This window comes from Mycteria americana, chromosome 6 (genome assembly GCF_035582795.1).
Source record: "Mycteria americana isolate JAX WOST 10 ecotype Jacksonville Zoo and Gardens chromosome 6, USCA_MyAme_1.0, whole genome shotgun sequence".
NCBI lineage: Eukaryota > Metazoa > Chordata > Aves > Ciconiiformes > Ciconiidae > Mycteria > Mycteria americana.
In genome coordinates this window covers 19,568,835-19,594,711 of record NC_134370.1, presented here as the reverse complement: position 1 = coordinate 19,594,711, position 25,877 = coordinate 19,568,835, and the positions used below count along the sequence as shown (strand labels likewise).

Genomic DNA, 25,877 nt, shown 5'->3' with positions numbered 1-25,877 from the left:
GAGCTGAGGTGGAGGGCAGTGTCCTATGCCTTGAGGTGAGCTTTGCTCTTTTTGGGGTTCGGGGGTGAGCCCGGAGGCGGATACTCTGCTCCCGGAGGGCGTGGTGTGGTGCGGGGCAGCGGGGGGGGGGCATTAAAATAAAAGACTGATTTATTTATGAAGTGGGAGCTGCTCCCCGCCGGAGCAGTCCCCCTCCCTCCCTCACCAACGGCTGCCGCCCTCCGCCGCCAGGGGCCGCTGTGGCTGCGGCCGCGCGGGGCGGGGCGGGGAGGGCTGGGCTCGGCCCCGCCCCTGCTCGGCGCTTCCGCTGCCCGCCGCCGGCACGGCACGCGCTCGGGGCCGCCGCCATGAAGCCGGTAGGACGCTGCGGTGGGGGACGGTGGTGTCTGGGGGGGTGGGCTGCGGGGCTGGGCGGGGCGGGACGGGACGGGGGAGCGGTGCTCAGGCCTTCCGCCGAGCCGTGTGCTGCTGCGGGGCGCGCCTGGCAGGGCTGACGGGACGGCGGCCTGGCCGCCCGGCCGGGGCGGGGGGCGGCCCCTGGGCCTCCGCCGCGGTCTCCTCGGGAGGAGGCTGCTTTCCTGTGCTGGCCCCACCTCCCGTCGGGCCGAGCGGGTTTGTCCTGTGCTGCCGCGGCCGTGGGGCTGCAGGAGACGACAGAGCTCCGAGCGTCGGGGGGCGGGCGCCTAGAGCGGGCAACAGCCCGCCCTTCAGCGGCGGGTCCCCGGCAAAATACACCTTCGTCTCTCACCTCTGGAAAGTGATTTTGCTGAAACTAAGGCGTGGAAGAAGAAATGAATCCCCGTTGTTGGTTATACTGCGGAGCGTGGCGTCGGAGCTTTAACAGGGAGCAGGGTAGTCTGCAGCGTGACCTGCTGGCATGCACTCGGGCTGTGGGGTGGCATCAGGAGAGGAAAAGCGGAGTCCGAGCCGACTTCTAGGCAGGGGCGTTGCTGTCTGTAGCTGTTCTAGCTCACGGTGCTGTGTGGATGGCATAGGGACAAGCGTCAGTGTTGCTTCTCTGTCTTCAGCACTTTCCCTGTAGCCAAATCTAAAAAGGGAAGATAAAGGTGAACTGGCAAAAATTCCAGATTCGAGGAGCCCCACACTGCTGGGGAAAAACAGCATCGTGAAGAGAGGAGACAGTGCCTGGGAGCACACAGGGCAAAGAACTGTGCCCTAACAATCTGTTTACCGTACTTTGAGTGTTCATGTGTCTAAAAGTGATGGACATAAGGTTTAATAAAAAAAATTGTCCAAGAATGTTTCTGTAAAACATTCTTTGCAGGTCTCTCTTCTCAAGAATTTAACACAGTTGGGTAAATTTGGAGCTAACCGATGATACCATTTGGAAGAAATGCGTTCTTCAGCCCTGATAGAAATATGACCCTAATGAGATCTGAAACAGTGAAATAAATTTCGCAAAGTCTATGAACATGTCAGTTACTTGTAGTTTTCTGTTTGTTTCCTAGAGAAAAAACACAAAACGAGTTCCAAGCTTTCGCAAGTTACTGAGAACTAGTAAAATAAAACTTGACAACAAATTAAAAAATAAACAGTACAAGCAGCAGAGTGCTGCTAGGAAGTATCGAAAAGAACAAAAGAAGCTAAGGGAGGCTGTCAGAGATGCTATCTCTAGAAAACCTTTTCCATTGGAAGAATGCAAGAAAAAACAAGTTGGTAAGTGTTTGCTTAGAATTATTTTTGTAAGGGGAAGGGTATGAGGGTTACTAAATATCCTGCTGCTTCATGTTGTAAAATTATGTATCAAAAAAACAACATTTCATTTTCTGTGTACAAATAATTCCTGTTCTTGTTTAAAGGAAAGAAAGGGAGAGTTATGAAAAATATAAAATGTAGACATTCTGGCAACAAGATCTGACAGTTGGAGAGGGTAGAAATGTGTTTGCTCTAATCATTATTCAATGTCACAATAAAGGGGCAGTTTTCTGGGATAACACAAAATACATGCATGAAGGTTGATGAGCTCAAGGTTGAAGTAAGGTGTAAAATGGTCTCTCAGGTGTAGGCAGGGTTAGGTTTTCAAGTTTGAATATATGTACAGGATCTTAATCTGTATACATAATCTTCTAAAATAGCTGAAAAACGGGAAGAAGAAGAGGAAGAAGATGCTCTTCCACTGGACATGATGGATGAAGATGACTTAAAATTAATGGAGGATTTGTCTCAAAAAGCATCCTTTTTAACCAGAGATCTTTCTTCTAAGTGAGTGTTGTTGTGTTGTCTACTTTTCGTACTAATTCAGCTTTGTGCGGTTAATATGGAATTAATATGTAATGTAATACATAGATCAGGAGGTCACTTGCAGTCTGATGTTTCTTTGTAGTTCCAGTTTAGTGTTTCCTGAGTCTGTCAGTACATTCAGTATTAATGTATTGATGTGTATCAGTACATTCACCTGCTCTGCCTGACCTTCAGGATTACTGTTTCTGCACAGTGTTCCTTCCCATGAGGTCCCTGGCTGCGAGATGAGTAGCATTCCTCAAACTGAAAGACATGCTTTAATCTGTATACAGAGTCTTTTTTTCTATATAGAGTATTCAGGATGTTCCCTGGACTTTGGGCCACTATACTTTCATATTGCATTGCAAATTGCTGTGAAAAAACAAAAGGGTTCTGGAAGCCATGTCTGTAAACACATGCGACACCAAAACGTTAGTACAAAAAATTCGTTACCAGTTTTCTAGAGCAATGCGTTAGGTAGAGTTCACAATGAAATACATAGAAGCATAGCTGCTCTTTTACCTGTTTTACTGTTACTAGCTTTTAGCTCCTTTTATAGTGTTCCCTTAAACTGGAGAATTTGTCTTTTCAATCTGCTTTACTCTGATCAACTATGATTATTCTTAAGAACTTGTCAAATAATACCTCACTTATAAATTACATGGTCATATTAGCACAGACTAAATACATATGTTTTTACATACTTATGTGCAGGTTAGGAACATATCCCACGAAAGGGTGGTACACCACACTGCGTTATTTCTGTTATCCCTGGAGAGTGGGGTGTGACACAAGCTTTCCCAGTGAGCAGAGTAGAAAAGCGATAGTGCGATAGTAATAGTGGTAAAAGTTAACATGGCGTAGGGATAAATAAAAATGTGCACTGACCCACTCATTATCACATCCTGGTTAGGCCTCGCCTGGGAAGTCAAGGCAGGGTAGCGGAGAGTGAGGCTGTGGGGCATCTTAAGGAATACACTGCACTGTTTGTCCAGTGAGAGGGTCCTAGTCCTGCTTGCTTGCTGGTGGAGTCCTTCATGGCAGGACTGCTCAGGGTTAAATTTTTAGTGAGCCTCAGCCATGCCGGGGCACCTGCTCATGCAGTGGGGGAGCACAGTGGAGAGAGAGGCAGGTAAAACAGCACTCTGGCCTAGGTGAGAAACAGGCTGTGCTGAGGTCTTAATAGTTTCTGTTCTGCATCTTTGTATTTTATTTACTCTTTTCCAAAATTTTGAATATTTTAGGGCTGAAATGTTTCCGAAGGATGTTTGCCTTTACAAGCTTCATCTGATTTGTTTACTGTTGCCTTACTTTGAAGGGTCCCCATGTCCCTTACTGCTACATGAATGGGAGCAGTGCCATCTCAAAACCCATCAGCTAATACTAGGGTTTCCAGATGTTTGGTATGACCCAGAATTCCCCTTGTTTTCACAGCAGCTGTATTTTCTTTGTGCTCAACAGATCAGTCACAGATGTGTAGAATTCCTGTGCTCGTTGACTAGGATTTGGGTACACAGGAAAGATTTGATCTGCACAGGCACAGCAAGGCTGAGGCTGGTGCACTGTCTTTACAATGCGTGTGTAGGGTGACCATGTCGTGTGTGCAGGGAATCTGGGTAGACTCTGGGATATCATACTACTTCTCATACAAGCGATTTTTACTTTCTGAAGCCTAGCAGTCTGTGAGCCTGGAGCTTTCAGAGTCCTTCAGATGTTCATAGTTGATACTCTGCTCCTTACAAGAACAAAAGCAGTGTTCCTGTTACAAGACAGACCATGTGGCTTCAAGAATGTGATTCTTTATCCCTGGCTTTTAGTTTTTTAATAATATGAACAGATAACACACTTCATAGTGTGCCTGTACTATAAGTGGTTACACCATTCAATTAATTTTTTTTGTAAATTCAAAATCAATGCAAGCATTTTGCATGCATGTGTGTGTTCACACTCATATGCGAACATTTCAAAATTCATGAAGTGGGCTGACCTGCCAGATTAACTAAATCTCATTTTGTCTTTGCTCATTTCACATTTTGTTTCCTAAAAAAAGGAGATGGGAAGCACTGTATTGTCGTGAATTCAAAGATCCTGTACAGATCCACATTAACATTGTTTGACTGAGTGGTGACTGGTGCTGTCAATGGTGAACACACTCAAACATTCCACTTAATAAGATCAGCCATTATTTATTTTTCTGAGTGGGGACACTTAATCCAGCTAGTATACTGTCATACATGGTTCATGTCTAATTAGATGGCTAGTTCATTTAGTTTGGCTTGTATTTTTCAGTGAACCTGTTCACGTCAAAAAACGAAAACATGAAAGTGTGATTGACAAATATGAGAAGGTGCCAAGACGTATGCAGACTGAGCCAGAAAAAGAACTCATCCATCTGCTCCCCATAAAAGACAAAGGTGGCATTATTCCCCAAACTATGGAAAAGCCAGGTAAGACACAGATTCCAGAATCAGTATAGTAGCCAAGATGTATATAATTTATTCTTTTAAAATTCCACGGTGTTTATTACATGCTTGACACTAGACACTCTATTTTTGTAGTTCTCAATGCTGCAGAGGATGAAGAAGAGGATACAGAAGAAATGGAGGAAGCAGAGGGTAATAAAACATCATGTTTGCTTTTTGTTGTTTTTTTTTTTTTTTCCTCCAAATCACTGACATATGAGTACTTTGCTGTTCCCTAAGGAAGTTTGTAATTTAAGTGTATTTTGTTTACGGTGTTTTTGAATATGTTCATTACCATGTTGCCCCCAGAGCGTAACAGTGGTGCAGAGCTTGCTTTCTTACCTGCTAGAATCCCAGAACCTGAGGAACAGCTGGCTTCAGAATCTCTTTCTTTAAAATTACTTTGATTTTCACCTGGAACTGATGTTTGGATGAAGTTCCTTATATCAGTTGTGTCATCTTTGCTAGTGAGAAGGGAAACCTTGGTCTTAAAGACTCTATGCTGTCGTTCTAGTTTGATTACTCAGATCATTTTGAAATGCAATTCAGGGCTCAGACTTCTGTAGGCTTTTGAGTGTCTGTCTTTGAAATTTTTTACTTAAAACATCAGAATACCAGGAAATTCAGATTTTAATTTGCAGTTTGCTATCCAGTTAAGAGTCATATTCAAATAACAGTTGCAGTTGTAACTGCCACTTCTGAGTCATTATTCTCTAAATACAATCTGAAGATGAGGAAGGACATACAAAATAATACTCGGAAAACGCAAATAAAACAATTGTATTTTTAAAACAAAAATTGAATGGTGAATAATTTGCTGCAAGTTGCGGAGCACTGCAGTTTCTTGGCACAGTTGGGGTCATATGTTGAGTTTATATGTTCCCACTGTACTTAGGGAATACCATTTGCAGATTCAAAGACATTTGGTCCATTTCTTTTTGAAAAGTAACATTTTGGAGTGGAGCAAAAATTAATCTCTGGGTTAATATAAGCTCTAGCAAGGTCATTCTTAAAGCTTCTTTTACTGTGGAACTGCATGTGTTACTCTTGTGTGGTGTTATTGTGGTACCCATCTGAAATGCAGTATCTAGAACTGTAGTTTGCAATGTGGTATTTGTTAAGTGGCTTCCCTAGTAACCCTCCTTTCTAACTCTCGCACCTTGTGCTAGACTTCAATGAAGAACCCCTGCCTGTTCTCACTCCTGAGGAAATGGCTGCTCAAAGGAGACAAAAGCTGCAGGAAAGGAAGATGCACATAGCTGCCTTAGCATCGGCCATTCTCTCTGAGCCAGACAACAACGTAGGTAGCATTTACTTAACATGCATGTATGTGTGCCTGTGTTGTGCAGTAAGTCAATAAATAAGGATCTGAAGTGACTGAACAATAGCAAAAGCAGAAAAATACATGAGTAGAACAAGAAAAAAAGTCACTGTTGTATCATTTCTCAGGGGGGTGGCAAACAGTGAAACTGCTGCCATAGGTTGGTACAAAGGATTTGAATCAGGTGAAGATCTAGGTGATTGTGTTCACTGTTCAGTTGTAATTTGTCCCTCTGAATAGTTGTGGTTTTAGGAATAATAACTGTCTGTCGTATTCCCTGTCCAAACTACCTTGTTCCTTAAGCATGACCCTTATTTAAGCTCTGATTTCAGGGTTGTATCCGATAGTTGTCAATGTTTCAGGATATGCTAGTGATTTGCTATAATTCTGTGCAAGTTTGTCATAGCAGGGTAGTTTGAACATTCCCAAGATAAAAATTTTGTTGGGATATCTAGCATTTCTTGACTCTTTATGCAGTGCTAAGTAGAGTCCGAGTAGCTGCTGAGTTAATTTTTTTCTCTTTCTAGTATTTAAAAATGAGGCATGTTTCTTGTGGCAAACTTTTGCTGAAATGTACATTGTGCTTGTACATTGGTTTGTGAGTGATCTTCAGCTGACTTTGTCTGCCTCTTTTCTTAATCAGATTAAAAAGTTGAAGGAGCTGCGTGCCATGCTGATGGAACAGGATCCTAATGTGGCTGTGATTGTTCGGAAGCTGGTCATGGTTTCTTTGATGGAGATATTCAAAGATATTGTGCCTTCTTACAAAATTCGGCCTCTGACTGAAGCAGAAAAGGCTACCAAGGTGAAATACCAAATTTCTTTATAGAGTATTGTGAGTAGTTCAGATTTTTTAAAGTTATATCAAATACTAATACTGATTTGTTTAATATGAATTTATAGTTTTGAGCAGAGGGTGACAAATACACAAGCACTTGTGGAAATTCAGAAGCTGTGACACTTTCAGGGACAGAGGTCTTTGTTTTGAACCTTTAATTCTTAAGTACTTCCTTCAATAAGTAGGTGAGATGCTGGTGGTAATGGAGGGAAAAAATAGTATATGAAAGTAGCATACCAAACCTATGTGACTTTCATCATAAACCTCAGAATAAGATGGTGTTTTGTGTCACACTGAAGGGAATGAGAAAGAAAGCAAATTATGCAACATTGACACCTTCCTGGCACAGATTTCTGTGTAATGTGTTCAATAATTTGCTGAACAAATGCAGAATAACTTGTTACCTGGAGTTTGTTTTTAACCAATTCTTTAGAAGGTTTCTTGTAGTGCAGTTGAGAGTCATGGCTTTACAATAACATCTAGTTACAAATTTCACTTCAGTACCTATAAATGAAATCGGCCTAGTTGGAAAAGGCCCTCTGAGCACAAGAACATGTAGAGAAATATGTAGAAATATTTTATTTTTGATACATTTCTAGGAATGTCTGTCTAGAAGAAAAAACTACTTAGGTGTCTGATAATTTGTTTTAAAACTTTGGGTTTTTTCACCACTGGCTAATTTCAGGATTTAGCTCTCCAGATAAAATTTCATGTGTATTATGTTTACAGGTTAAAAAAGAAACTCAGAAACTGAGAGAATATGAAGAAGGCCTTGTGAGCCAGTATAAATTTTACTTGGAAAATCTGGAACAAACAATTAAAGGTACAGTCAACACTTTCCATTTTTTGTAGTAAATATTTGCAGCATCACAGTTAACCTCCTCTGAATGCTACCTGCTGTCTTTCATGCAAGTACTGTTTCATATAAGTGTGTAGGAGAATGCCTGCAATAACTAAAACTATAACTATTTAGAAGCTTCCCTACATTCTGAACAGTGATCACTAAAAATAATATTTTGTACAGATTGGAAACAAAGGAAGTTGAAGAAAAGCAATGTAATCTCATTAAAAGCATACAAAGGTCTAGCGGAGATTGCAGTGAAGTGTCTGTGTGAGCTGCTTGTGGCCCTACCCCACTTTAACTTCCACAACAACATTATTGTTCTCATTGTTCCGCTCATGAATGATGCATCAAAAATGGTAAGTGATTTTCTGATTAGGGAAAGAGTTCTTGTTTTGTATGAAAAATAATCTATTTCTAAGCTTTATTCCACAATATCCAGATCTTGTGGCCATATCTTTTTGCTATTTTACAGGCTGTGTCCACTTTCTAATTAGTAAATACCATCAGTATTACCAGTTAGCTGTTGTCGTAGACTTGGCTTTACGGAAGAATTTGTTCAAATTCACTTTTCAGATTTCTGAACTGTGCTTTGAGGCAGTTAAGAAGCTCTTTAAACAAGACAAGTTGGGCTATGCTTCACTCGGTGTAGTTAAGGTCATTTCTGGCCTTGTGAGGAGTAGAAATTACGATGTCAGACCTGAGGTAAGAATCTTTTTGTTGTACTACACAATTTTCTTCTGTCAATGGTTTAAAAAAAAATCTGAAAGTTAAAGTTAGTGCAGCTGCTGGCTGCAGACTAGCAGAATTTCCTCACCCTGTCATAACACAGGCAGCTTAGGAGTGGGCTGAGCCAGAGGGTTAGAAAGAGAGATATGGGGCAGGGGAAAGAGACTGGGAGGAGGAGATCAGCTCTCGACAGAGATGTGTGTTAAGTCAGGTAGGGAAACTTGAAGTGAGAGAAGGAAATGGAGGAATGGATAGAAATGGACAGTGCTGGGGAAGGAACTGGGAGCAGAGATGAGAGATACAGATATGAAGGAAAAGGAGGGGAATAAATAGAAGAGCCTTTGATGAGCAAAGCCCACTAGCCTGAATGGAATTCAGGATTTCTTACCATCTCCGTTCCTCCGTTGTGGATCACCTTTCATTGTATTTATTTCATTTTATAATAGGTGTTAAAAGTATTTCTTCACTTAAGAATTAAGGAAGTAGAATTACAAAAAGATTCCGAAGACATTGCACCAAAGAAAAAGTTCATGACTTACAAAGAGAAAAGAAAAAATCTTTCAAGAATGCAAAGAAAGGTATGACGTGTGCTTTCTTATGCTCTGCTTCAGTGACTTTATGTACCAATTTGTTCTAGCAATGATTGCACTTCTCCTGTTGCCATTGTTAACTCTCAGCATCAGTGATTAGTGTTTGCGTTGTACTTGAATATTTATGAGGTTCTACAGGGAATTTAATTATCTTCCTAATTTTTTTCTCTTTCTGGTGTTTATAACGCCTTTGATTGGTTGTTTCTGATAGGAAGGAATATATCCAAGTTGGTTACCCTGTAGCATCACAGCGTGACTTAAGCAACTCACCAAACATAGAAGATTTGTTCTCTGGGTATCTTTGGAACCTGGATATCCAGGCTGGTTGGAAACATTTAATCTGTTGTCTTAAAATCAACTGTATGTTTTCAGTGGAAGAAAGCAGAAGAGAAACTGGAACGAGAACTCTTGGAAGCAGAAGCGTCAGAAAGTAAAGAAAAAAAACTGAAGCTGGTAAGTAATTTAGAGATTATTTTCCTATTTTTGCAAAGTAGCAGCTCCTAATCCTTTTGTAACCAAGTGTCTCCCCTCCATCCCAGCCTGTCAGCATTCCACACCTCTAGATAATGTTGACAGCTTACAAACATTTTGCCTATGCCAGAGGTCTATGTTTTAAACCAAACCCTCTCAGTTTACCTGGGAAAGCCAACTTAGCCATTCCTATTTCCTTCTGTTCTCTGCACAAAAAGGTATTTGTATCCATTGACATGTGTCCTCTAGGTGTCCTGTTCCTGTTACATATGGCACTGTAACGGCTGCTGCGAGCCTCTCAGAGTGATCTTTAGGCAAAGGAGGAGTGTGGCTAGGATGGACTGAGGGGAAGAGAGGCTGTTTAGCTAGGAGAAGGTGAGGGGACAGAGCAGAGGGCAGGAGAGCAGGACTTGAGCTTTTCAGCATAAGAAGAGCAGAGATGGCAGTGCCAGGGCTGGTTTGGAAGGCCTGAGTGCAGGCTTGAACAGAGAGGAGCATTTGCAATTGAGTTTAAGTGAAGTAGAAGCGTCTGTTTTCCATGCTTAAGTATTTTATTTTGTTTTCTTTCCTTCAGCACACAGAGACCTTGAATATTGTATTTGTAACTTACTTTAGAATCTTGAAGAAAGCTCAGAAGTCTCCACTTTTGCCAGCCGTGCTAGAAGGTCTTGCAAAGTAAGAACTAAGCCCACCTTCTTTTGTGTGTGTTAGAAAAGACATAAAGCAGTAAAGGGATTTTTGACTTTGAAAGGGATTTATAAAGTGAGAGAAGACTGTCCCTGACAAATTTGTTGAAATTCTTTTATTTCTCTGCTGAAGTTTTCACCTACTTGTAAAAACATTTCAATGTGATGTGAAATTTCCCATGATAGAATTGATGTGATGCAAACCCAGCAGGGTGTGATGTGATTCCATTATTTTGTCTGATTACTTCCTGAAGAACACGAGCATGTCTCTAGTGCTATAGGGAAGCCGTGATTAGCAGTTGGGGGCTGAATCATCCATCTATGTGAAGAAAATAGATGTTCAGCATTTGATTTAGCTCTGCTTTTAAGGTGCAGATTTTGGCAATTCAAAATAATTTGAACTGAGTTTGCAGATAGTGTCTGTAACTTAAAAATAAAAATCTCTTTGATTCAAGGTTTGCTCATCTCATAAATGTGGAATTTTTTGATGACCTGTTGATTGTCCTTCATTCTCTTATTGCATCTGGGGTAAGTTGAGCTTACTTTTATTACAGTTTTCTTAAAATTATGTTCTTTTGGGTACTTAATCAGTTTTGTATTCTTAGGGTTTAAGCTATCGTGAGAGTCTTCATTGCATTCTCAGTGCTTTTCATATACTGTCTGGTCAAGGTAAGAGATCTTTAAAAACAAACTTTTGCTTAATATTGTCTGATAGATTAATGGAGTAAATGTATTTATTTGGGATTATGTTAATAGGTGATGTTCTTAACATTGATCCGATGAAATTCTACACACATCTTTACAAGACACTGTTCAGCCTACATGCAGGTAACTCCAGATTCTTATTTTCACTGTTCACCTAAAAAATGTTTATTCTGCTTGTTTGGTATCACAGCCTTAATATAGTGTTAATAAACTACAGTTGTTTTAAGATATCTGAGTTCTGAAAATATTACTGTCTGTTTTAATCTACTTTTTTCTCAAGTTGCACATTGCACTACTGCAATACAAATAGTAGAATTATTATTGCAATACATGCTACCGGGTTCTAATCATGTCATTTCATTAGGGAATGCTGAGTATGTGATCTTGGATAAGCATTTATCCTGTCCTCAGTTTAAGTTTTTTACTTCCTTATAATTGTTTCTTTCCGTGGCAATTTAAAAATTCTGTATTTTTTCTCTTAATTCTTTCTCTACTAGAGAAAAATCTCTTAATTTTTCTAATATAATTTTAAAAATAATTTCAATTTAAATTCTGTTTTCTAAAATCTCCTGGTTTATATTTCTGATTTTTATAATTCTGACATTCTAATTTTCTAATCTAAATTTTCTAATAATTCTGAGAAGCTGAATAGTTTATGAAAAGAGATACTTATAAAGTTTGAAATTAACATAATTTTAATTAACTTCATAAATTTGCATTCACTAAGGGGGAAAGATTGAGAAAAAACATTCTACAGTTCTGGATGGGTAAAAGACTAAATTTTTGCACCGTTTAAAAATTTGTAAAAGATGATATAATGAATACACTTACTGCTTCTAATGTTTAGACATTTTTGATGGAACAAATATTTTCTTAGAAAGGAGCACAGAAACAATGATACGTTTTTTTCTGTTCAAAGCTGGACTATTTTTACCAAAAAAAGATGGATGCTTATGTCTGTATCACATTAGTGCTGTGTTTGAACCTCTTAGCTTTCATGTTATTTCTCAGGTTCCAGTGTACAGTCAATAGCAGAGTATTTAGCTGTACGTTCCTCGACATAGGTATTTACTCTTTGTACGAAATTCTGCTTTTGAGGTGGTACCAATGATGATATAGGGATTGTGCTCCAGTGCCTGGATGTCATGTTTGCCAAGCGGAGAAAGCAAGTTTCCCAGCAACGAGCTCTTGCTTTCCTAAAGCGACTTTCCACGCTTGCTCTTCATGTACTTCCAAACTCCAGTGTTGGGATCTTGGCAACAAACAGGGTATTCATGCAAGTAAGTTTTACTTGTTGGAATTTTCAGCTAACTGGTTAAAGCTTATTGAATTTTTTGACAATTTGACTTTATGCAAAATATTTTGAAGCATCTTAAGCAAGAATGATGAAAACAGAGTATCCTTAAATGCTGTGAGATTGAATAATATGGAATGAATCCTGAACTTTACTTAACCATATTATAATTGGACATGTAATACAAGCAACTTAGTCCTTTTCTTTTGTGTTGTAGACATTCCCAAAGATGGACCTCTTACTAGACAACGAATCTCAAGGCAGTGGAGTTTATCTGCCAGAACTAGATGAACCAGAGCATTGCAATGCTCAGAACACGGCTCTGTGGGAGCTGCATTTACTGCAGGTTAGTGAGTAGCTGAGTGATTTGAGAAGTAAAAGTCAGCAGTAAATAGCTGCTAAATGTTTATATGCTTTACACAAATAGAGAACAGAGGTCTTCAGGCTTATCAGTCAAATCTGGCCCACCTGAGCTTATTCCACACAAAGAGGGACAGCAGCACAGTGGTATAGGGAAGGAATGAGCTCAAAAGGGGATGTTACACATCCCTTATATTGGTACCACACTGGATCTTACTGCAGGTTGCCTAATAAGACTCCTTTGGAGGCTTTTTCAATCTGTTAAGTTCCGTTGCAGTCCAGCCCTTCTCCAGGGAGCAACTGACACCTTGATCTGTCATTCCAGCCAGGATTTAGAGTTTGGGGCTGGGGGGCTGGGGTTCCTCTGCCCTTTCTCCTGCCTTCTGGGAGTAAGAGTTAGATTAACTGTGGAGAGTTATGCTCACAGCATGACATACTAGTGAATAAATGTATGACTGGATGTTCTCATTCACTTAACCCCAGAAACTGACTGATTTTGGGGTGCTCAGTTTCTCTATCTAAAACAAAGGCAGAACCTTCCATGTTACTGAAATGGAAATAAATGCGAGAATCCATAGATAAATACATTATCCCTTGTCCCTCAGTCAACTGCCTTCTTTCTTCCTTTCTTTCAGAGACACTATCATCCAACAGTGCAGAAATACGCAGCTCACCTTACTGTTGGAGCTCCAACTGAAGGCTCAGGAGCTCTTCCACTTGATTTGAGCCAAATGTGAGTTATCAGAGATTTCTGTTTTTAAAAATAGTGCCCTGAAAAGTAGCTGTTGCTCATCCTTTATTAAAGGAATCCCTAAAAATAATTATCCATAAAATTAAAAGATTCTGTTCTTCAAACTCACTTTCTTTGTTCTTCTGCCAGTACAGAATGTTGGCTGCCTTTTTCTTTTTGTTTTTTTTTTTTTTTTTTTTTTTGAGGCCTGTTGCCAAGCTGTGACAAGGGTAAAAATCTCAAAGTGCAGTGTGCTTTCTTCCCACAGGAGCAAAATATCTGCAGCAGCAGCCCTGATCTGAATATGGATCAGGATCACTGAACCGTGGCTGTCCAGTGTAAACTGGAAACCAACTTGCAGCATAAGGTCCCATAGTATGTTAAAACGCAAGAACAGCCATCCTGGTTCAGACTAAGGATCTAGTTCAGCATCCTGTCTTCAGCAGTGGCTGGAAGCAGGTGCCTCAGGAAGAGTAAAAACGGGGCAAGCACGTAAGACAACGTGTGCTGGGCAGTGTCCTAGCCTCCAATTGGTTTCAGCCTGGTGGATTTCCTGAACCTGATACCATTCTGTGTTTAGTACCTGTTCATGGAATTTTTTTCAAAACTGGTCCATGTCCCTTGAACCAAAGCATGCATTTTGCAAATACAGCATTGTTTGGTAAGGGTTCCATGAGTCCACAGCTCATTACGTTAAGACCTACCTTCTTTTGTTTTGAACCTGGTGCCAGCATGCATCATTTAACAGTCCCTGGTTCTTGCCCTGAGAGGTGAAATGAACAGTCTGCTCTAATACGCTCTTTCTGTGCCTCACTTGACTTGGTAGACCTCTATCATATTGTCCCTCTGTCTACCATCTCTTCTGGCTGAAGGGATCTGGCCCAGACAGGAGCTATTCCATACTTTTCATCATCTTTGTTGCCTGTTCCTGAGCTTTTACCAATTCAAGTATTTCAAGATGAGGAAATTGGAGCCTCAGATGCAACACTTGAGATGTGGGTGATCTGTGGATTTATACACTGATGTAGCTATTTTCTGTTCTGTTCTCTGTTTCTTTGCAACTCCAAACAGCATTAAGGCCACAATCCCATGAAAATACCTGTCATAACAGTATTTTTTTCCGTAAGTGATAGTGATCAGCTCAGAGCCCGTTTTTATGTGATGCTGAGATTGCTTTTCTGTATGACTTTTTTTTTTCCCCCACTAAATTTCATTTGCCATTTTACTGACCATCTCATACAGTCTATTTGCAGTTCTTCACAGGCAGCTCATTCTTACTACCGCAAGTCACTTAGTACTCTCCAGCTCATCTTTGAGTGTGTTGAAAAGCACAGGTCCTGGCACAGACCTTGTGGAAATCCAAAGTTTCTTCCTGCCATTACAAAAACAGATCATAGACTCCTGTCCTCTGTTTCCTGTCTTTTAACCAGTTCTTTTCCCATGTGAAGGTCTTCCCTGTTCTCCCACGGCTGCTTAGTTTTCATAAAACCATTTGGTAAGGAACTGTTGGAAATTCAGGCAGATTGTATCAGCTAGGTAACCTTTATCCACATTGGGTTTTTTACTTTTTCAAGTATGTACAGGGCAAGCAATGACTGCTTGGACAGTCTGTTGACAAGCCAACAGAACAGTGTTCTTGTCTCCCATTTCTTCTGTCCCCCAACTGAGTATCTAGACACATTTTACTTGCTTTTACTTGCATTGTTCTCCAGCTGTTGGCTTCTGATCTTTAGCAGGTGATGCTCATTACTCCGAGGAGTTCTCTTAAAGCATGGTGGAGGGTGTGAATGGGGTGTGTGTGTGGGAGAAGCTGCTCTTGGATTTGGTGCTACATTATTTAGAAATGTATCTAATGCCATTTTTCTTTCACTGTGGTTTTTGCTATAGGCCTGCTACAGAACTTTTTGAGGCATACAGTATGAGAGGAATGACCTTTAACCCTCCTGTTGCGTCAGTAACACCCAAAAGAAAGGTACCATCTCATCTCTCTCTGTGTCCTTTTTTAACCACATGATAACACCAGTATAACCTGTATCTGCTGGCTCACTATGCAGTGCCCAGGCATTAGCACACTTAGTTTGGCTTTCTGGTTCCTGTACTTTCTGTGTCAAGTATTTTTTTTTTACGTGACATAAGATAGCACTGACTATAAAGAAGGAAGAAAAGCTGTATGAATAGTTCCACCTCCTATAGCATCAGTTAGTTAACGTAGCAAGATTAGTATGGTAGCTATTATTTTACTTATCTTTTGCACTTTGCAGTGGTTCAGTGCAGGTTTCTTGTTCCTTCTCTGTGATAATGAACTAATGTTTGTTTGTTCAAAAAGCAGTAATAAAAAGCCAGCTCTCTTTCCCCAGTGTGGGTAGCTGGCAGGACAGCTGGATTTCCAGAGCCTTTGATTCAGTATGTAGAAGGATACCGATCCCTATTAGTGTCAGTTTATAGCTTTAAAGTGTAAATTTGAGGGGAACAAAGAGCTAATGTATAAAGAGGAGAAGTGGATGAACACTTTTTAGATCCTCAGCACTGGATGTGTTCCAGATGCCAACCTCCATCAAATGTCCAGTGAGTGGTGTGTCCTTTAAAAAGTGATAATTAATTTTCTTCCTCATGAAAACATTATAACCTGTTAACCTTGTTAGTGCCTCCAGTTTGTAACTCAGTAATGTCAGTTAAAGCCTTGAGAGCACAATTTTTTTTTCCATTTTAGAGAAACAACTTCTGAAAATGTATTTTTACTTACTTATTCTGTCCTTTTACAATGACTTCTTGACGCATCTGTCCTGCTAGGGTGTTACATTAGCAGCTCTGACAGAACAAGGCTGGGAACAGCAGATAGGAGAGAGGTTGTGTAGTGCTTGAATAAGGAAGTGCACAAGCTCTTTAGCAGAAACAAAAGAAGAGGAAGATAACAGAACAAACTGTCCACAGGTGGTTATAATGGACATAACTGGGAAAATTACCTTGGGGTCTTGCCTGTTCTCTGGCTGTTTGGCTCATTTTAACAAATTTTGGCAGTATCTAAGTTTTACCCTATCTGTCCTGCATGTTTTTCTCTGTGTGCCATGCTGCCATTGTCTGTCAGCACTTCCCCCCATTGACAGAAGCTCTGAATTGGAGTTTTCTTTCCCTGTGCACCACTAAAGAGAGGATCTCATTTGTCCCTGAGTGCACAAAGTACTTGACTACGTGAGTGCTAAGACTTCAACAGGGAGGTATAAATTTTGTGCGTGACCTTCCTCGTCTGTGCACCAGGAAAGAGTGGAGGGCTCCAGATCTGGCTGCAGCCAGAAGGGATCTTGTGAGGCAGGCTCAGGGCATTCCCTTCTGACTCACAGCCTCTACTGCTAGCATTATTGCTTTCACTAGCCTTTCAATCAGAGATGCTTGATTTGTTTTTATAAGGTGTGTTGAACAGGAAGCCGTGTGTAAGCTCCTTCAGAGCTGGAAGCTGTGGCTATGTGTAGTAGGTATTCTTCTAAAGCCCAGTTTACAACAAAACAAAAAATCCTCACCAGAACCCTGAGCTTACGAAGGACTGCCTGACACATCGGCATGTTGCTAGCCAAGTGAAACTTACTGGCAGGCCAGATATACATGAGCTAGTTCCATAGGTCTGGTGTAGATGACGGGGGGGTGGGAGAGAAACAGGACTGCTAATTTCAGCTATGCATGGAAAACACATACTGGCCTTGTTTTGTAATGCAACTAATATTTTGTAATTTTCAGGATACATTCTCACAAATGGATTCATTTATAGATGAAGAGCTAAACAAACAGCTTCGACAACACATCAGTGAGACTGTTGTTCACAAACCCTTGGATTTTGCTAAACACTTGAAGGAATCATCCTTGTCATAAATGTATCTATCAGTCATGTTCAGTTGGCTTCTTAATTATGGAGAAAGATTGGCTGAAAGAAATTTCCACTCATCATTAAAGGAATTCAAGTAGGCTTTTGTTTGAATATAGACACATATGAAAGATGTAACAGCAGTTTTTCACACAGAGTTACACAGCCTCTCTGCTTAACCACCGAGCCCATGTTCTCAGGGCTTGGGAACCACAATGAACAGTCACATCAGTAATTTAAAAAGATACAAACCCAGGTCATTTTAAAATTGTTTGCAACCATGCATTATAGTATTTTTGTTTATATATTTTCTAATTTTTATAACAGAATATGGACATATGTGTTTCTGAGAAATCACTGGTTGTGTTGATAAAATAATAAATATTTTGGAAATTTTAATATAATATTGACTTTGATGTTTAAGATACCTAGAGATTTGGAATATGTATTGCATTTTTTCTGTTTTTCTTCTGTCTCCTAACCATTTATCTCATCTTGAAACGATTTTGCATTTGGTGGGGGTTTTTTTCCCTCTGATGAATCTTGGTATTGGCAAATTGAGATTACTGAATTCCAGTTCTGAACTACCATGATTGAATGCTGTACTACAATGTCTTCAATAAACCATCACTGTCAAGAATGCTGGACAAATTCAAGGTAAGAATTTAAATCTTTTTTTTAATCTTCATTCCCCAAATACTAGTTATTGCCTGGTTGTTTTAGAATCCATTTTCAGCTGCATGTTGGCTTTGCAAACAGTAAGTAAAATATATGAAGTAACTTAAGAGTGAGTATTGGCTTTATGTGAATTCCATTCCACAGGGACGCGTGGTGGGCTGTCCCTGGCTGGCAGCTAATACATTTTGTAATGTTTAGTCTATGATGTGATAACGATGCATGTTGTAAGTTTTGCAAAGCTTCTGTTCAAGTCGCTTAACCTCCTTACAATAATCAGAAAATATTTCTTTTTCTCTAGGGTATTTAGTCCTTTATCCTGGTTTATGCTTCTTAGATAGTTTTAGAAGTAATTTAATTTTATTTTAATACATGTTTTTAGTATTAATCAGTCTAGTTCACCAAGTTTCAAGTAGTTAAACATAAATTCACAAACATTTTTTTGAATAGACTTCTATCTTAATGGATTAGAAATCACAAATTTTACTGTGTAGATTACAAAACTGCCTACATAATCCTGGTGGTAATACATGTGTTTCTGTCTGCTTAGGTTGCCATTCCCATAGCTTTTGAGTAGTTCTTTTTAGTTGTTAAGCCATTGCAAATATGGATGTGATTTAATTCTGAAAATTCCAAGGGGGCCATTTGCCAGTACTTCAGTCAGTTCAGGAAGGCAAAAGCAAAGAGTCAACATCTTAAACCATTTATTTTTTTACAACATATACAAATACAAGTTTATTCTTCAAGTCAGCAGAGAGAAAATAGTCCAGGTGGAAAAGTCACTTTTAAAATTGTTCACTTTACATAGTTTCCAAACAATATAAAGACTGGCACATAGTGATGTTGCATTGTCAGAATACTTCGACATGCTTTAAGAGGCAGAGGAAGACAACTGTACAACTAAGTCATTCTGAAATATCCTATGCAGGTATTGGAGCAAAATCTATTTACTGCTATTGATTTTTGTGTTTAATTGGTAACTCTGCCAAATGTCTATCGCTATTGAAGTTACAAAATATTGATCACAGACAGGAAAAATGCCACCCTTGTTACATTTAGTGGGCTACCCTAATGGTTTTATAGTGGACTAGTAACAGCCAAAAAGTGATTAAAAACCAAATGTTAGCTGAAGCATTCAGAGAGCTAAAGCAGAACAGACAGTTCCATTTCAGAAGCTGCAGACTCAACCTTTCACTGAAATCTAACGCTACCAGCAAGTTCTTCTTTTTTAAAGACAAACTATGAATGTAAGAGAACGTGTTCTTGAAATATTTAGATATTTCCATGTTAAAGTCTTTAATTCCTGAAAGCATGTGATTTCTAGAAGCAGATGGCTTTCTAAAGATGGCTATTGAGATACTTCATCTAGTAATATTTGTAGCAATAAAAATAATGTGACTAGGTTTTAAAAATTAAAACTGACGTAATATTTTTTATTCTTCTAACTGCTAAACTTCGGATTAGTAAGACAGAAACAGGAAACCCTTCAGGCGATAGGAAGTACCTCCTGGTGTGCCCCAGTTCCTGCAAACTGAGTAGTACTGCAACAGGGCCAGGATCCGTGGCTGCCCAACTTCTGTCCCATACAGTCACACCACTGCAAGCAGCACATGCTATGCAAGGAAAATATAAGAAATTGGTAGAAAAGTAACAGTGATTTTAAAATAGTATAGAATAAAATACTTCTGTATTTTTGCCAATAGGCAACAGAGCGTGAGATTTCCACCTGTAAACTGTTCAGCGTGAGGCCTGCTACCACTCAGAGACTACATGTTTCTGGAAGGTGTTGATTATTTACATTCCTTTCTTTCAAACTTTATCCTGGAAGCTGCTTCCTGTAAATAGTTTGTAATGTAAAAATGAATGTATTTTCCTAATTGATGTCCATGCCCAGCCAAAAGCACAGAAAGAGACAAAGTTATTTCGTAAGTCTTGTCATAGGAATGTGTGGACAGGTATTCCTGCAGAAAGAAAATCTGTGGCCAAGGAGAATAAACTTTCCTATTAGAATAATAACTTGGCACAAGAAATCTTTCTAAATGGGCTTTCACAGAAGTTAACAAAAAAAACCTGTTTAATGCTTCAAGTGGTGCTGTATTGTCATTATTAGGATATTTGGAACCAACACAAATGGAAGTATACTGTATTCCTTTCCAACTTCACCCCAAAAGGTACCACATTTCACCAACAAAAGTTCACTCTGATGTTTACCAATACCTAAACTTGAAATTAAGTGATATAGGTACATTAATGAAAATACTGGAACAGTATAACGTCTACATGCCTATAAAGTTGGTGGGTTTTTTTAACAGAAAGCCAAATATTTTGCTGTTCTCTCACTGTGATAAGCAGCAGCAAAAGCAACTTTAGTCCTTGATTGATGAGGAAGATACTTATATTAATAAACTAATCCCACAGCTAGAAAATTGCGTTAGTAGAAATAGTACAAAACTACTGTTTTTAAACTGCCACTGGACAGCAGGCTAGTGTTAGACCTGCGTTACACAATGTGACATGGCTACTGTTGTCCCTTAATTTCCCAAGGGTTGTTTTTTTTTTCTTTTTAAATCTATGTGACAGAAAACCATTAGTGGATGATGACATGGGTGAAATGACTTTCTATTTTGAATCTAATGAATTAGCAAGTGTGTTTTCCAGACTACTATGATACTCCAGGTGATGTTAAGAATTTTATTTTCAGTGCTGCTGAATGTAACAACAACAAAAAAAAGCCAAACAGGTAAGGGCAAACTCTCTAGGAAAGTATTGTTTCTAAAATGCCATAGAAACACCAAAAGAAAAAAATTCTTTGTGATGGGAAACTGCTGCTGTGTTAAAATAACAGAGAGAATGAAACTAACATTTAAAAAAAAATGCATTAGTTGAATTGTGCAGTAGGTTGATGTATTTCCCAGTAATTCCAAAGTATTCCAAAGCAAACTATGCATATAAAACTATGGGTAGGTTGTCACTTCCAACATTTTACTCGGTATCAGTCTTGCATTATGCATGTGCCATGGGTGTGGGGTAGGGAGAGAGCATATGCATTCTTACAGGCGCTGGCTATGTAGTCAGAATTGGTAATACATGAGTGAAGAGGCTGCGGTAGGAGGTGGTTGGGTTTTGAATTGGGTCATGATTGCAAATCATGATGATTTGAATTGGATCAGCATTGCAAAATGCTGTTTTGCTACATCAGTACTGATGATAAGCAGTGGGAAGTGCATGGTCTCTGGGAGGATATGCCAGAGACTTTTTGTGTGTCTGGTTATTTTCCCTGGAAGCTGGAAATGACCTCAAGAGGGCACTTTCTTGCTTTGGTAATGGCTACTTTATAGGAATTTTCTGTAGTGTATAGTGAAAGACTTCATGGCTTCTGGTGACAGAATGCAGGTTCTGTCTGCTTGTTTTTATGCCAGTTAATGACTTTGCTTTCTTTAATTCATTTTCTAATTGGGGGTGGGGGGTGGTTGTCACGGGACTACTGCCTGTAACTTCTTTCCCTTTTGTCCTTGCACTTTCAAAAGTAAACCTCATTTTAGTTACACTGCTGTTTCATCCTTTGCCTGATGCTCTTAAGAGCAGCAGCATTTTGTGCTCGAGTGCTAAAGTTGATGTGGAATAACTGAGTGCATGAATCACTCCCTGTATTAATGGATTTCTTGATTTAGTCACACCAGGTAACTGAAATGCTTTGTTTAGGGAGACAAAATGCATGCAAAGCAATTTATTCATCACAGCTACACTTCATGTGGGAAATCAAAGGGGATGACTGATTTCAGCAATTGTTGCATTTGTGCCCCTGTAAGTTGGTATGGATTGTTTTAACTAACTAAGCACATTAATAACTCCCATGGAGGGAAAAAAAAGAGACAACCACAACTAACTTAAATATCAAAAGATGAATTCAGCAAACATAAAACTTTACAACAGTGTTTCTATGTAAACAAAAATGTCAGGACTTATAGTGTAAGAGTTCTTTATACTCTCTGGGTTTAACACAGAAGTAAAAAGACATTTCCTGACTGTATGGAAAAATGTTTTTCGAATTCAAAATTTTGACATGTTAATTACATTTATCAATGCATTGTTTTGAATTTGGTCAGTTTTGGGTATTAAATGTCTTGTGCTGAAAAGAAAAAACCAGAAAACTTCAAACATTTTTTCCTCTAAATCCAGAGAGAGGTAAAAATTCTGCATTTTCTAAGAAGTAGTATATGATAAATATATTATACAATGGCATGTATTTTGGAACATGATAATAAATATTCTTTCTTTAAACACAAGCCTGGAAAACAAGAATTTATAAGAAGAAAATGTTGTTCCTTGTCAAAGTATCACTACCAGTTAGGTGTATTTAGCTATTGTACATTATTTTGTTAAAGCAGATAAACCATAAATAATTCAAGCGTTTTGTGTATATTCACCAAAGTTAAACAAACAGATATGCGAAGGAAGTTACAGTATATTTAAATCTCTTTACAATCACTTAACACAGTGTTTAACAGAAATCTTCAGGTAAAAGTGCATTATTTTAATATAATACACATAAAAGAACACTCTGGTTCTCTGCCTGCAGTTTCCCTAGAGGCAACTAGCTAAAATTATCTTTTGTTTAAAAAGGGGAGGGCGACAACACGTTTGTTTACAACATACAGTCCAAGAAAACTTCTTCATCCGCCTAGCGGGAATCTGCAGATGTGAAGATATGGGAAGAGGAGAATCTTCTGATAGCTGACAGGCATCTTTCCAATCTACAACATCCCACTTAGGATTCCCAGATTCTGGATGTTAACCCAGCAGCATTGCCTGGATTAAGCATCTATAGCACAGGGCACACAATTGCCGACCAGTTCAGACCGCAGCAGGTTCCTTCAAAGGCACTGCAGAAGGATTCAGTGATGTAAATTCCAGTTTTCAAAAAAATGAAAGAACAAATGCAGAAGAAGAGGGAATGTGACTGGGCTCTTTCCATAATTTACTTTGCTTTTCTTGAATTCAGATTGTTTCGATGATTTAGGGTTTTTATAGTAGGCTAGAAATAAGGTATCAAATTTATCGTTCATATTTGAAATACTTTGCAAATGAAAACATTATTTGAATTCTGTTAACATAATGATTTAGCAGTAGTGTGACAGTGCATGTCAAATAATGCTTTAATACTTAGGTGTATGTGGAAAGAAAAATGTAATATTACATCGGCCATATGTGAGATGGGATTATCAACACTGAGAAAGATTTCTTCTTCATTTACAACAGGCTGTAACTTCTCAGATGATATCTCAGTGCTGTAGCAGCACTGTGCAAATAGCTGGTTAGTGCACATCAGTGGACGAGTTGTAAACGGGACAGTCTTACCTTGTGTATTTCATTTGTTAAGTAAGTCAAGCAAGATGGAAGAAATTGAAGAGATACAGAAAGGACAGTAAAAACGTTTAGACATTTCTGGCAAAATTTCCACAGAGAGAAATTAACACAATAAACTTGTTTTAGCTGGATACTTCTATTTACTTTGGCCCAGAGCAAAAGAGTAACAGCACATGGTTAATTAAGCACAGTTAGTTGATTAAAATGCATACTATAAAATCAACCAGGATGCAACATTTTTGTTTTTTTTTTTAAATGGGCAAAGAAAGTGGGCAAAACTCCAGTCTTCACACCATTCTGATTCACTGTGCAAACGCCATAATAAATAACTGGAGACCTTACTGATCTTACTGTGCCTGTGCACAGCAATGGATAAGGCTTGTATGGATCTTTCTGTCAGTCCCTTGTATCTCACTATGGTTTCACCAACTACAACTTTGAACAAAAAATACTCTGTGAATCATGTATTAAATGACTGCTCAGAGTTAGAATTAATATCTCATACCTGAACAGACTGTACTGTAGGCAGTGGTGGGTTTTATTCCATAACATCACTGAAAGTCAAACTGCACGCAGACCTTTCATCCTTGCTCTGTGGACTGTCCGGCAAGACCTGCAGAGGCGGCGATATGAATCCCCGATACTGCTTACTTGACTTGGTTAACTTCTTGAGTTCACTGGTAAAGGAAATGCCTTTTCTTTTGTCATCTCGTGCTGCCTGTTAAAAAAATAAATCAGAGCACAGAAGTGGTTTAACAGACTGTTAGCTGTGAAATACAGAATTAATATGAAACCACCTAAGATATTTCTAAGCAGGCCTCCCTTTTGAAATTCATTGCAGCTGTGCTTTCATAGCCAAGCACATTCTTCTGATTGTTCTGAATAAATTAATTGAAAATTATGCATTGTCAAAGATATGTTTAGCAAATCTGGTATAAATTTGTATAAAAATCTGTGCTTGTGACACAGTTACTTTAAAGCAACAACTGCTGTGGATTGGTGGCTTCTGCTGGAAAGGAGAACGCAGCTCCTTCTCCCAGCAGGCAAGTACTTCATTCCTGCCATTTTCCAAAGCCTGAGATAAAGCAACAGAACACCTTTTTCACTGGGCAGGAATAAAGGGGACTTTATTCCATTAGTTTTTAAGTTCTGCCCATTTGAATAGTCCTGCTTTACTATGACGGGGAGCAAGGCATGCACAGCCAGAAGATTTTGAAAAACAGAAAGCTGGTAGCAGAAGATAAGGGTTGTCACGGGATTTGCAGGCTGGGAGGGAATCGTGTTGCTGGATGTCACTGATGCAGTTTTGCAAAGAAGAAAGTAAGGGAGGTGCGGAGAAAAGAGGAATCTGCTTTTTGCTGTAGTCTCTTCTCCCCACCCAGCCTCATGCCAGTCGTGTCTCCCTCCCGTTGACGATATGTTCCCATTGAGCTGACAGACCATCTATAAAAACTGCTGCAAAATATTGAATCTTTTACCTGAACCTGTTCTTTGAGTTTAAGGATAAATTTTCCTGCTCCCTTCCACTTGCTTTGGGCCTGAAACACACATTCTTGATCAGAGAGAATCCTCTGAGATGGTTTAGATGTTGAGGACTTTTTGTTTGCTGGCTCTTTTGTCACCTCTTCCAAGAGCACATAATCACTTGGATTTGGATTGCTCAAAATGCTGTAGGAGTATTTGGCTTTGCAAAGAGTCTGTTTAAAAGCAGAAAAAAAGAAGGCATTCCCTCAGATTCAGGTTACTAAACTGATTCCTCAGCTAGTGCTGAGAACAAACCCCACCTTATCTTGTGTGAAACCAACCTCCACCCTACACATTACAGACCGACTAAATGGAAACATGTTGCTTACTTGCTGTATGACATCCTGAGCTGTGCTGAAGCGGGGAGCTTTGATGACAGTGCGTGGTTGCTCTGGGGAGACATCATGTACCTGAACAAAGAAACTGTCATCCTCAGAGCTGATGGCTGCATCTTCCTTTGCTTCTTGAAAGATGTTTCTCTCGTTCAAATTCTATAGGAAAAAGGAGAGCCAAATTCATTTACTTCAGAGAGGTAACTCATATCTGGGGGTCACAAAAGGCTTTTATCACATGGAAACTGGAGACTCTGCTGTTGCCCCAGCTCCATTTCATTAAATGCAAGTCTTATGTAGAAGAGTTTTGACAAGCCACTATTGCTTGTAATAAATACCCGTGTTTCTAAGATCAGTGTCTGAAATACCTTTCATAGTACACAAGGAATGGAGACATATGCGTAGTACCACATTACGCAAAAATGATCACTTAAATCCTTTATTTCCTTATGTATGCAAAATAATGTCATGTAATGGTGGCATTACGATGGGAGATGGTGGAAAGTGTCCTTTTCTCTCCTTATCCCTGCACTAAAGCCAAAAGAATTCAGAGAGCAAGAAGTCTGAGCGAACGTTTTCCTGTGGAGCAAGAGGAAGGCTGCTTCTCTGTCCTTTTTCAGGCTCTATGACTACTGCAGATTTTAGACAGCATTCCTCCCTGCACCTTCTCTCAGATAATGCATTTCTCTCCAACCCCTGGTAACATAGCTTGAATTTATAAGCTGTAAACATGGGCTGCGTATCACACCCTGCAAGTGAACCCACTCCTTGTTTTTCCATGCAAATTTGCGGCTTCATTTCTAGGTCCAAGATCTGAGGCTGCTATCTGCAGAAAGGCTCAGAATTACAGATAATCCT

At 39.4% G+C, this 25,877-nt stretch overlaps 2 protein-coding genes across 17 annotated transcripts in view; one reads left to right on the top strand and one right to left on the bottom strand.

The window, feature by feature from the left end:
* Nucleotides 1-279: 279 nt before the first annotated feature.
* On the top strand, nt 280-17,522 carry NOC3L (NOC3 like DNA replication regulator). 2 transcript variants are annotated; one of them, XR_012776141.1, is made up of 21 exons: nt 280-356; nt 1,470-1,677; nt 2,097-2,223; nt 4,531-4,688; nt 4,800-4,856; nt 5,873-6,003; nt 6,668-6,829; nt 7,592-7,685; nt 7,887-8,062; nt 8,280-8,408; nt 8,879-9,010; nt 9,395-9,475; nt 10,068-10,168; nt 10,635-10,707; nt 10,785-10,848; nt 10,936-11,007; nt 11,983-12,164; nt 12,396-12,528; nt 13,174-13,271; nt 15,156-15,240; nt 16,998-17,053. XR_012776141.1 is itself a non-coding variant. In XM_075504845.1 (21 exons), exons 1-21 carry the CDS (start codon nt 348-350, stop codon nt 17,127-17,129), a joined length of 2,400 nt encoding a protein of 799 aa, XP_075360960.1. In that variant the 5' UTR covers nt 280-347; the 3' UTR covers nt 17,130-17,522. The 2 variants fall into 2 exon arrangements, 1 of the variants encoding a protein (XP_075360960.1); XM_075504845.1 differs by having other exon boundaries at nt 12,396-12,524; nt 16,998-17,522.
* Nucleotides 17,523-21,256: 3,734 nt separating this feature from the next.
* The window catches only part of PLCE1 (phospholipase C epsilon 1), a 163,979-nt gene continuing 159,358 nt past the window's right edge, over nt 21,257-25,877 (bottom strand). For all 15 annotated transcript variants that reach the window (XM_075504833.1, XM_075504828.1, XM_075504832.1 and 12 more), the window contains 4 exons: nt 25,017-25,178; nt 24,642-24,860; nt 23,669-23,881; nt 21,257-22,679 (listed from right to left, as the gene is read on the bottom strand). In XM_075504833.1, the coding sequence (XP_075360948.1) occupies nt 23,702-23,881; nt 24,642-24,860; nt 25,017-25,178 (561 nt within the window). In that variant the 3' untranslated portion in view covers nt 21,257-22,679; nt 23,669-23,701. The remainder of the gene's footprint in view (nt 22,680-23,668; nt 23,882-24,641; nt 24,861-25,016; nt 25,179-25,877) is intronic.

Excerpts from the sequence above, each read along its gene's own strand:
- NOC3L (XM_075504845.1), top strand. Across the intron at positions 8,409-8,878 it reads ATTACGATGTCAGACCTGAG|GTGTTAAAAGTATTTCTTCA; the intron begins GTAAGAATCTTT and ends ATTTTATAATAG. Across the intron at positions 11,008-11,982 it reads ACTGTTCAGCCTACATGCAG|GTGGTACCAATGATGATATA; the intron begins GTAACTCCAGAT and ends TCTGCTTTTGAG.